General features: G+C 43.0%; 1 protein-coding gene across 1 annotated transcript; it reads left to right on the plus strand.

Annotated features, from left to right (window-relative positions):
* The first annotated feature begins 325 nt into the window (after positions 1-325).
* On the plus strand, positions 326-3,997 carry LOC136999528 (CAP-Gly domain-containing linker protein 1-like). Its single transcript, XM_067353869.1, has 2 exons — positions 326-432; positions 1,846-3,997. Exons 1-2 carry the CDS (start codon positions 326-328, stop codon positions 3,995-3,997), a joined length of 2,259 nt encoding a protein of 752 aa, XP_067209970.1.
* Positions 3,998-12,681: the final 8,684 nt, after the last annotated feature.

Here is a 12,681-nt window from a genome sequence, read left to right on the forward strand (position 1 = left end):
GTAAATAACCGATACTTATTAAAGACTTTATTAACATTTTAATACTACAATTACATTTCCTAGTTGATAAATAAAGTAGTTGTAAGAACCTCAGTAGCATAAGCCTGTAAATAAAAAGACATGTTAATAAAGTAGAGATAGAAATCCATGTTAATCGATGTAAGATTTTCAGCCTAGGTTAACATAGAACATAGTCAGGACAATGTAAATATACTGACAAACAATTGTTTAATCGTTTAGTTTAGAATTAGCAATAAGACGATTTTAAATTAAGCGCGTAAAGTCTCAACCACTACACAACAGTTGAGACACGGACCAAACCAACATGGCGGCAACTGACGACCGCCAGCACGAGCTCTACGATTGGCGTAGACCTTCCAGAGCGGTGATTGGCCGCAGAACAAGCGGAAGGGATACCATGCCAGCGGACGGGTATATAAACCCGTGCCAGTAGAAGTAGTAGTAGTAGAGAGTGGAAGTTGAGAGAGGAGCCGGAACAGGCGACTCGAAGCGAGAGTCCACCACTCATAGTGGTCGGTTACGCGACGACCAATAGTAACGCGCGAGTTACCGAAATGTTATCGGTGCGTGTAAAAACTTTGTAAGCCATCATGGCTAATTACAAGTGTACTTTTGTTTTATTTGGTGTTAAATATATACTGTTTATTTTAATTAACCATTAAATAAAATGTGCAAAACTTATTTCGGTCCGAACCTGTGTAAAGATAGTTGGTAGCACTTACCTTATCCGTTCTGCATCCTGGTGATCCGTCGTCCGTGCGCGAGGTGAACCTGTGAACACAATAAAAGGATTAGAACGAGATACGCTGCAACATCTCATCAGGCGTCTTCGTCCACGCTGAAGGAAGCGACATCCGAGCCCGAGGGTCAAGGAAGGACGAGACGAGGATCGCAACCTTCTCGCTTGTAAGGTTAAAGCGAGTGGCGACCAAAACTACGGCGAACGTATTGCTGCCTGCGACCGGTGAGTCCTGAGTATTATCTCTCCATAGGGCGCGTCCGGTTACAACCTAACCTTTCAATGTCATTTTTCTTTGATTTCACGCACTTTACGTTTATTAACCGGTATAACACTAAATGAACACACTTAGTTATATTTTTTACAAATTGTTCTTTATTTCTCACCATATATTACATATCAAAACGAATGGTACATATATCGCATGCGTCTTATTTCACTTTCTGGGAAGTAACCTTTAATAATCTTTAATGTCACATGTATATTTACAATTTCACACTTCACGTTTATTTACCGGTATAAAATTCAATAAAAACATTGTATAATTATATTTTTCACAAATTATTCTTAATTTATTTCCATATATTACATATCAAAACGAATGGTATATGTATCTTTTCGTGTCCAAGCGAACGCACAATTGAGCGATGCACAATTGAACAGTGCGCAAATAAACGGTGTCCAAACGAACGGTGTCCAAACGAACGGTGTCCAAACGAACGGTGTCCAAACGAACGGTGTCCAAACGAACGGTGCGCAACTTTCTGTGTCCAAACGAACGGTGCGCAACTTTCTGTGTCCAAACGAACAGTGCGCAACTTTCTGTGTCCAAACGAACAGTGCGCAAATAAACGGTGTCCAAACGAACGGTGTCCAAACAAACGGTGTCCAAACGAACGGTGTCCAAACGAACGGTGTCCAAACGAACGGTGTCCAAACGAACGGTGTCCAAATGAACGGTGCGCAACTTTCTGTGTCCAAATGAACAGTGCGCAAGTAAAGGACCAGCAGTAAAAACCAGCGAAGGAATTCGAACCTGGGGACAAAATTTGGGTCAAGCTACACCGAAGATCGGACGCGAGCAGACGACTCACACGGAAAATTCACTTGGTGTACGACGGACCGTATCGAATACGCGAAGTTATCAGAAGAAACGCATACCTGATCGAAAGTCTGGACGGAGACGTAATCGGAGCGTACAACGCGAGGCAAATGCGACCACATCGCGAGCCTCTGCTGAAAGAATCAACCGAGGAAGATCAAGGAGCGGAAGAGGAAGACCGAGTTGAGATTCCAACGATCAATATGATCAGAGTGATTCCCGAACACAGACTTAAACCGTTCGTGGAAATCCCAAAAACAGCAATCGTTCTCGAACAAATGTGTCACAACGGAAGCGTGTTCCACAACGCGGAAGCATGGAGGGACATAAACGCGCGAAGACTCACGAGAATCGACAAGGAAACATGCCGAAACAAAATTCTTAAAAGGGAAGAAACGGAAGGGGACAACGAGATTCCGAAGCAGCGGCAATGGATGACCAACAATCGAAGATTCCCGGAAGCAGTACCTGAAAAAGAAGAAAAGGGCATTAAAAATGACGCAAATCTGAGAAAGGGCAATCCAGAAGGGGGCAACGAGACTCCGAAGCAGCAGCAGAGGAAGACCATTAATCAAAGATCCCTGGAGACAGCACCTGAAACAGAAGAAAAAATTATCATTAGTGATACGAGTCAAAAAGCACCTAATTTCCATACACAAAATTTGGAAGGGGGCGAACAAATCCACAAGCTCAAATTGGAGAGTAACAACCGAATCCATACACAAAATTTGGAAGGGGGCGTAAAAATCCAGAAGCAGCGAACAGAAGAATCCAAGATTCAAAATACATCCGAAATCGCGAGTGGTATCCTGAAAAACAAAAAAGTCACTAATACATGCAGATTCTACCAAAAAAGCAATTTGTGTGAAAAAGACTTTCAAAATACAAGTATCTTGACCAGAAGCAAAGGCCAATTATACTTGATAGACGGTAAACCAGCTATAGTGGAAAACCGTGATGCAACAGCGAACTCAGCCAATGAACGTGCAGACGCGCGGAAAGGCGTGTCCAATCAAAGCGCGGATCAGACAGCGGCGCATCTATATAACGCATTAGCGGACAGCGAATGGCAGTCAGTAGACAGTGAATCGCGACGCGATAAACATATCGAAATGGAAAACCTCACGAACAAGCAGTTCCACGAACTAGCAAAGGAAGAGGAAGACTTGAAGAAGCAGATCCAACAGCTCTTAAAGAGTAAGGAGAAAAGCATTACAGCACTGCGGAGGAAACAACGAAGGATCGAAGATCTGAAGAAAATCCTGCAGCAACTAAAAGATGTACCGTGCTACGAAGAAGATGACAGCGACGGCGATGAAGACGTCACAAATCTTCTACATAAAGTACAGTCGCTAAACGACGATAAGAAATCATACGTAGATAAATTCATCGTGCGCGACAAAGACAATGAAGTGACAATCTGTTATACGGCAAACATCTCTGTCGAAAAATCGAAATCACAGAGCACACAAGAAGAAAAACCAATAACAGTCACGTATAAAATATCCACAACCAACATGCAAAGAATAATCCAAGCCGAATGGGCATCATCAATTACAAACTGCCCGATGGAAGGAATTCTAGCAGAAGCTCAAGGTGAGAGAGAGACTGTCGAAACCAAAGGACAACCTCTCGAGGCGAATTGGAAGATGTCTCTGGAAGATGTAGCATCACCACGAGAACAGCGATCTGACGACGAGCCGGAAAAAGAAAATACACCACCGAATGAGAAAAACAAAACGCAATACGCGTTACCCAAGATAACAGAGATAACCGTATTTCCGAACCAAGATAATGAGGATACACCAAAGAAGAGGAAACGCGACACGAAGAATATCTCTTATAAAAAGTATTCGTCCGAGGAATCTGACGACAGCTGGTGTAGGTTCAAAAAAGACAAAGACAGGAAATATTGGCGTCGGGAGGAAAAGAAGAAAAGAGGATCTTCCCGTAATCGAAAGGTGGACATTCCTAATCAAGAAAGCGAATCGCCCATCGAAAGAAACTCGAATCGCTCACACAAATGCGAGAATATCGAGGAAGGGGGAATGCAACCGGTTCCAGGATGCTCGAAGGACGATCCGGAAATAAAACTGAGGAGGCTATTCGGCGACCTATCCCCGAAAAATAAATAAGTAGATGTAAGAAAAATGTAACCATAGGCTAAGTTAACTGAAATAAATATCTTTTTACTTAACCGTTATTATAAAATAATATATTCTTTAGAATTACATTAGACTTACGATTAAAAGCGTAAATAAAGCGCGAATAAACAATTAAAATAAATTAAATAAATACTTCCCATACTCACCATATAACCAACAGACGTTACCTGGAATAATAAATAATTGTTAATCTTTCCTTAAGATTTTAGTTAGGTTAACAAACAACAAGGTCAGAAAAGTGTAAATGTAATGACCATTATTAATTTTATTATGTATTTAAAAAATGTAATAATCTTAAGTTTAAAAATCGCGCCTGCTCAACCGTTGACCGAGCTGATCAGACGCGGACCAAACCAAGATGGCGGCAACTGACGACCGCCAGCACGAGCTCCACGATTGGCGGAGACCTTCCAAAGCGGTGATTGGCCGCAGAACAAGCGGAAGGGATACCATGCCAGCGGACGGGTATATAAACCCGTGCCAGGAGGAATCGACAGTAGTGGATTGAGTAAAATGAAGTAGAAGGGAAGAGGACTCGAAGCGAGAGTCCGCCGCTCAGCGGAGTGGTCGGTAACGCGACGACCAATTGTAAACGCGAGTGACCGAGATGTTATCGGCGCGCGTAAAAACATTGTAAGCCACGATGGCTAATCATAAGTGTACTTTTATTTTGTTTGATATTAAATATATACTGTTTATTTTAATTAATCATTAAAATAAAGTGTGCACAAGTTATTTCGGTCCGTACCTGTGTAAAGAAAGGTGGCAACACTTACCTTATCCGTTCTGCATCCCGGTGATCCATCGTACGTGCGCAAGGTGAACCTGTGAACATAAAAAATTGGATTAGAACGAGATACGTTGCAACATCTCATCAGGCGTCTTCGTCCACGCTGAAGGAAGCGACATCCGAGCCCGAGGGTCACGGAAGGACGAGACGAGGATCGCAACCTTCTCGCTTGTAAGGTTAAAGCGAGTGGCGACCAAAACTACGGCGAACGTATTGCTGCCTGCGACTGGTGAGTCCCGAGTATTATCTCTCCATGGGGCGCGTCCGGTTACAGTATCAAAGGCGATAACTAGTATGTCTCACGAAGCCATGGTACGCGCGTGTGTCAAGCTAGGCGTGCGCAAGTTCCAAAAAGCGTGAAAGCCCTGGCGACCGTGACAGGACCGCTCGTCGCGGTAAAACAAAATAAAAAGCTAAATTTGCGGCGCGGCGGAGAAAAACCTATAAACGAAAACGAAAATCTTGTCAATGGCCCTCGTAAAAGCCCTGGGACCGCGACATGAACACCCGTCGCTTAAGAAAATAAAGTTAGGCGCGGCGCGGTGCGAAAAAATTCGTAGTCAGCAAGATTGCGAAAATTAATAGCAAACACGAGTCAAGAAAATATTACTAATCACCGTTAAATTGGCGATAGTAAAAGAGATATCCGTTGCGAAACGAGAAACGCGACGCGATACATTTTTCCAACATAAAATCACATTAGCGTCGATAAGTAAAAATGACCGTGATAAATGTTAATATTAATATCACATACTCGTCGCGTAATAAAATAAAATACGTAGAGGCGGCGCGGTAACCGATATCAAAGTCAAAAGTGAAGTACGGTCAATTCTATTCAAGCGTGAATGTTTTGTCCCGGTCAATTCTTTTCAAGCGAGAAAGTTTTGTCCAAAGGGAAAAACATAGACAATAGTCTATTGAAAGCGGCGAACACCTTGGTTCTCGAGCCGAGCGTCGTAAACAAGTCGAGTGAGACGGAAAAACACTCCGACAAAGAGGGATATATCCACAAAGCGGTGAAATAGGATTTCAATAGGTGAAAAGAAGCCGAAAAATTTTAAAATTTTTTCTTTATTATTATCGCGATATATGTGAACGACTAGTAACGCGAAACGTCTTCTAACAAGCCGAAATTCCGACACAGCGGGTCAAGTAGCTCAAAAGGCGAAATAACGTCTCGCGGATAGGATAAACAAATCGGACGAGACAAGTAACGCGAAAACCGTAATAAAGCATGCGTTTAATAATAATCAATAAAATCCTTACACGGGAAGCTCATAAAACGACAAAATTGCTCGTGAGTTAAATTCTCCGTGTTGCGAATGTTCTCGTAGACTCTCAATAATTCCAAAATGGATAGGGACGAGGGAAGAATCGAATTTAAGGTACCAAATACATCGTACACTCCACACCGGACGTTGCGATCAGGCAAAGTAGTAACCAATCCTACCGCGGATAAAGAATCCGAAAATATTGAGACAAGCGCGAGAATGGAAGTACTATCACAAGACGAAAGAATCCTGAAGCTGGAGGAGTCGTTAACCGAAATACTAAACACGCTTAAAAAATTGCCGATTTCGCGCAGACGACGCAGTCCAACGAGCACTGGCTCAAGCGACGATAAAAATGCGAACGAGCCGAGACCGAGCAAAGTGCGAGGTACGGAAGGGATACGATTACCAAGAGGCGGATGGTTAAAAAACCCGTTCGAAGAAATTAGATTCACGGGAAAACAAGACTCGTTAAATCCTATGCGATTTTTGAAGAAATTCGAAAACGTAGCTAGATATGAGCAAATAAGCAATCCGGAACAGCTGTTTTTCTTCGGTAAATGCCTACGCGAAAATGCTTCAACCTGGTACGAATTACAGGACTTTGAACACATAGCAGACGCGAAAAGAGAATTTATAAATTATTTTTGGGGCGAGGATCAACAAGCGAAATTCCGCGAAAAACTATACACTGGAAAGTACAAACCGGTGAAAAATACGCGTATGTCAGATTACGCGCTAGACCTTGCAAAGCAAGCGAGAATGCTCGAACCGCCGATGAAAGATCGCGAATTAATTCGATGCATAAAAAGACACTTCGAACGAGAAATCGCACGTGAAATACGAGCGACAACCGCATCCTCTATAACGGAACTCGTGACTCTCCTAGAAGAAATTCAGGACGAGAAAGAGATCTTCGCGAAAACGCGTACGGAAGGGAAAGCCTTGGCGCAAAATAATTCTTCTCAGAAACGAGTCGAACCCGTAAAAAATTCCACGCAAGCGAATAGATACGCGAGATACAATCCGAACGAGGGAAAAATGCAACTAAAAGCTCTTCCGTGGCGTGACAATCTCGAGAGAAGTAGGCAGGAAGGCAAAAGTCCGAAACCGATTGTTCAGATGCCATCAAGCGAAAGCGAAGACGATCGTAAAAAGGCGACAAACAAATCGCGAACCGCACTCAAATCGAACGACGCGAGTAAAAAAACGGGGACCGGTAAAACAGCTGATCGTAAAAAGGCTATCTCGGCAATACGCGAAGGTGAAGAGGGAGAAAAACCCGAAGACACTCCGGAGCGAAAAGGAAATAAGGACGAAGCCGTGTCGAAAGTCGACAAAAGGAACGCGAAAGAGTTAGCAATTATTCGAACTCGCGAAATCCTAAAAGACCTAGACGAATCTGTCGAAAATACAACCGATAAATCCGGAAAGGCAACAGCTGACAATTCGGTCGGTAAAAATAAAAAGTTAGTCGATAAATCCGAACCTATTATAATAGTTAAAATCGGTAAGACGAAGCTTATAGCCCTGGTCGATACAGGAGCACAGATATCCGTGATATCGAAAGACACGCTAAACAAGCTTACAAAAGCAAATGAAAAGATGAGCAAAATCCCGATCCGCAAAAATACCTTGAAAGGAGCGTTCGGAGAGAAAAGTCTCACAATCGCGTGCAAAATACAGCTAGCTGTACAAGCAGCTGACAAGGAGCTGACACAAGAATTTTTTGTTGTCGAAAAATTAGCTTATCCTATGATTCTAGGAAGCGATATGCTCAAAAAATACAAAGCGCAATTAGAATTCAACAAACGCGAATTCTGCGTAAATTTCGAAGAGATTCCCGAAAAACCCGCATTAGTAAGCGCGATAATATCCGAACATGAAGGGGGGGTAATTCTCGAAGAAATCTTAAACAAATACGGAGAAATGTTCAACAACGGCATAGGTCGCGTTAATCATTACAAACATAAAATCGAAATGATATCCGAAACGGGATTCAAACGTAAAACTTATCCGATTCCCGAAATACACAAGGAAAAGGTTAAGGAACTCATCGCTAATTGGGAAACACAGGGTATAATCGCGAAAGCATCCACCCAATACATAAACCCGCTAGTAGCCGTGTCGAAAAAAACAGGCGATCTACGTATCTGTCTGGACGCGCGCGAATTAAACAAGCGAATGAAGAACGATTACGCACAACCGCCTACGATCGACGAAGTATTCTCCAAAATAGGAAATCGTAGAATTTTCTCAACACTGGATGTTACACAAGCATTCTGGCAAATTCCATTGGAGCGCGAGAGTAGAAAATACACGGGATTTTTATTCAATAATCAGTCCTACGTGTTCAAGCGTCTACCATTCGGAATAAAAACAGCTGGAGCGTCATTTACGAGAGCGATGAACCGAGCGTTGCAAGACGAAAATCTCGATTTCGTGATCGTGTATCTCGACGATATATTGATAGCTTCCAACTCGATAAGCGAACATCTAGAACACATAGATTTCGTTTTGAACAAACTGAACGCGGTAGGTTTCAAACTTAACCGAGAAAAATGTGAATTCCTACGAAAGAACATAAAGTTTCTGGGACACACGTTCAACGAAATATCCGCAGATATCAACAATGATACGAAATGCGCGATTAAAAATTTCCCCAAGCCAACGAATAAAAAAGGCGTGCAAGCGTTTCTTGGTTTGATAAATTGGGACCGAAGATTTATAAAAAATCTGTCGAAAATGACGAAACCTCTCGAATTACTATTAAAAAAGGATACAAAATTCAGATGGGGGGAAAGCGAGCAAAAAGCATTCAACGCGATCAAAGAAGCGTTCGAAGAAGCTCCGCAATTATATCTCATTAGGCCGAACATGAATTTTGGACTATACGTAGACGCGTCAAAAACCGGTTTAGGAGCGAGACTCTACCAATACACCGACGACAACGATGCGAAATACACAGTAGCGTACGCGAGCAGAAGCTTAAAAAACGCGGAACTGAACTACACGATAACCGAACTCGAATGCTTAGCACTTGTATTCGCACTCAAGAAGTGGCATGTGTTACTAATGGGCAGAAAAATAAGAGTTCACACAGATCACAGAGCTTTACAGTTCGTAAGTTCTTGTGCATCATCGAGCGAGAGAATAGCCAGATGGTTGTCTTTCATGCTCGAGTTCAACCTCGAAATCGTACACATCCCGGGAAAGCTCAACGATGTCGCAGATATTCTGTCGAGACAACACGAGAAGGACGTTAAGCTTAGTCAAGAAGAAGGAAGTCTGAAGATTTGCCCGATTCGAAACATTGACGACGCTAGCGAATCCGACAAGTGGATAGAGATGCTGACTGACGCACAGACCGAGGATATCGATTTGCAAAATGCAATGCGCAACAGAGTACCAAAGTATCACACGAGAAACGGACTTATACGCGTAAATAGAGGGACGAACGAAAGAATTATAGTACCGAATAAAATCGCATGGACATTCGTCGAGTCGATTCATAAATTCCTAGTACATTTCGGAACGGATAAAGTGAGAGAATTCGCAGCGCGTTTTTTCAAAATAAAAAATCTCGATCGAATAGTCAGAGACGTCGTAGCGTCGTGCGAAACGTGTATCGCGACGAAATACTACACACGTCCAACGCGCGGTGTCGAATATTATGAGCTTCCTGACGATAAGAATAAAGTAATATCGCTGGACATTTTCGGACCTTTACCCGCGACACAAGCGCAAAACAAATACATTCTGGTACTAATGGATCAATTTTCCAAATACGTTAAATTCTATCCGATTGCGAACCAAAAGCTTGACACACTGATAGATACGCTAGATACCGAGTACCTACCTAAAATGGGAATACCGGAAACAATATTGACCGATAATGGGGGGCAATTTATAACGAACAAATGGAAAGATTACGCGGGACAAACCGGATTCGCGGTAAGGCGCACATCGCCCTACAATCCGCAATCCAACCCGGTGGAAAGGGTTATGCGAGAACTCGGAAGAGTCATAAGGGCCTACTTCCACAATAAGCAATCGCAATGGGACCGAATCATCGCGAGATTCGAAGATATAGTAAACAGTACGGCGCATTTCAGCACCGGAAGCACACCTGCGATCTTATATCCTGACGTTCAAATCAGCCTTAACATAGACCCGAGGATCTATCCCGAGGAAAGCGAAGTCAACGATCTCGACGAGGAAAAGAGACGAATGACGGAATATCTAATCAGAAAAGCAGCAAACCGGAAGAAGCAAACGGACAAACACGAACCAGCGAAGGAATTCGAACCTGGGGACAAAATTTGGGTCAAGCTACACCGAAGATCGGACGCGAGCAGACGACTCACACGGAAAATTCACTTGGTGTACGACGGACCGTATCGAATACGCGAAGTTATCAGAAGAAACGCATATCTGATCGAAAGTCTGGACGGAGACGTAATCGGAGCGTACAACGCGAGGCAAATGCGACCACATCGCGAGCCTCTGCTGAAAGAATCAACCGAGGAAGATCAAGGAGCGGAAGAGGAAGACCGAGTTGAGATTCCAACGATCAATATGATCAGAGTGATTCCCGAACACAGACTTAAACCGTTCGTGGAAATCCCAAAAACAGCAATCGTTCTCGAACAAATGTGTCACAACGGAAGCGTGTTCCACAACGCGGAAGCATGGAGGGACATAAACGCGCGAAGACTCACGAGAATCGACAAGGAAACATGCCGAAACAAAATTCTTAAAAGGGAAGAAACGGAAGGGGACAACGAGATTCCGAAGCAGCGGCAATGGATGACCAACAATCGAAGATTCCCGGAAGCAGTACCTGAAAAAGAAGAAAAGGGCATTAAAAATGACGCAAATCTGAGAAAGGGCAATCCAGAAGGGGGCAACGAGACTCCGAAGCAGCAGCAGAGGAAGACCATTAATCAAAGATCCCTGGAGACAGCACCTGAAACAGAAGAAAAAATTATCATTAGTGATACGAGTCAAAAAGCACCTAATTTCCATACACAAAATTTGGAAGGGGGCGAACAAATCCACAAGCTCAAATTGGAGAGTAACAACCGAATCCATACACAAAATTTGGAAGGGGGCGTAAAAATCCAGAAGCAGCGAACAGAAGAATCCAAGATTCAAAATACATCCGAAATCGCGAGTGGTATCCTGAAAAACAAAAAAGTCACTAATACATGCAGATTCTACCAAAAAAGCAATTTGTGTGAAAAAGACTTTCAAAATACAAGTATCTTGACCAGAAGCAAAGGCCAATTATACTTGATAGACGGTAAACCAGCTATAGTGGAAAACCGTGATGCAACAGCGAACTCAGCCAATGAACGTGCAGACGCGCGGAAAGGCGTGTCCAATCAAAGCGCGGATCAGACAGCGGCGCATCTATATAACGCATTAGCGGACAGCGAATGGCAGTCAGTAGACAGTGAATCGCGACGCGATAAACATATCGAAATGGAAAACCTCACGAACAAGCAGTTCCACGAACTAGCAAAGGAAGAGGAAGACTTGAAGAAGCAGATCCAACAGCTCTTAAAGAGTAAGGAGAAAAGCATTACAGCACTGCGGAGGAAACAACGAAGGATCGAAGATCTGAAGAAAATCCTGCAGCAACTAAAAGATGTACCGTGCTACGAAGAAGATGACAGCGACGGCGATGAAGACGTCACAAATCTTCTACATAAAGTACAGTCGCTAAACGACGATAAGAAATCATACGTAGATAAATTCATCGTGCGCGACAAAGACAATGAAGTGACAATCTGTTATACGGCAAACATCTCTGTCGAAAAATCGAAATCACAGAGCACACAAGAAGAAAAACCAATAACAGTCACGTATAAAATATCCACAACCAACATGCAAAGAATAATCCAAGCCGAATGGGCATCATCAATTACAAACTGCCCGATGGAAGGAATTCTAGCAGAAGCTCAAGGTGAGAGAGAGACTGTCGAAACCAAAGGACAACCTCTCGAGGCGAATTGGAAGATGTCTCTGGAAGATGTAGCATCACCACGAGAACAGCGATCTGACGACGAGCCGGAAAAAGAAAATACACCACCGAATGAGAAAAACAAAACGCAATACGCGTTACCCAAGATAACAGAGATAACCGTATTTCCGAACCAAGATAATGAGGATACACCAAAGAAGAGGAAACGCGACACGAAGAATATCTCTTATAAAAAGTATTCGTCCGAGGAATCTGACGACAGCTGGTGTAGGTTCAAAAAAGACAAAGACAGGAAATATTGGCGTCGGGAGGAAAAGAAGAAAAGAGGATCTTCCCGTAATCGAAAGGTGGACATTCCTAATCAAGAAAGCGAATCGCCCATCGAAAGAAACTCGAATCGCTCACACAAATGCGAGAATATCGAGGAAGGGGGAATGCAACCGGTTCCAGGATGCTCGAAGGACGATCCGGAAATAAAACTGAGGAGGCTATTCGGCGACCTATCCCCGAAAAATAAATAAGTAGATGTAAGAAAAATGTAACCATAGGCTAAGTTAACTGAAATAAATATCTTTTTACTTAACCGTTATTATAAAATAATATA

This window comes from Linepithema humile, chromosome 4, assembly GCF_040581485.1.
Source record: "Linepithema humile isolate Giens D197 chromosome 4, Lhum_UNIL_v1.0, whole genome shotgun sequence".
NCBI classification, from domain to species: Eukaryota; Metazoa; Arthropoda; class Insecta; order Hymenoptera; family Formicidae; genus Linepithema; species Linepithema humile.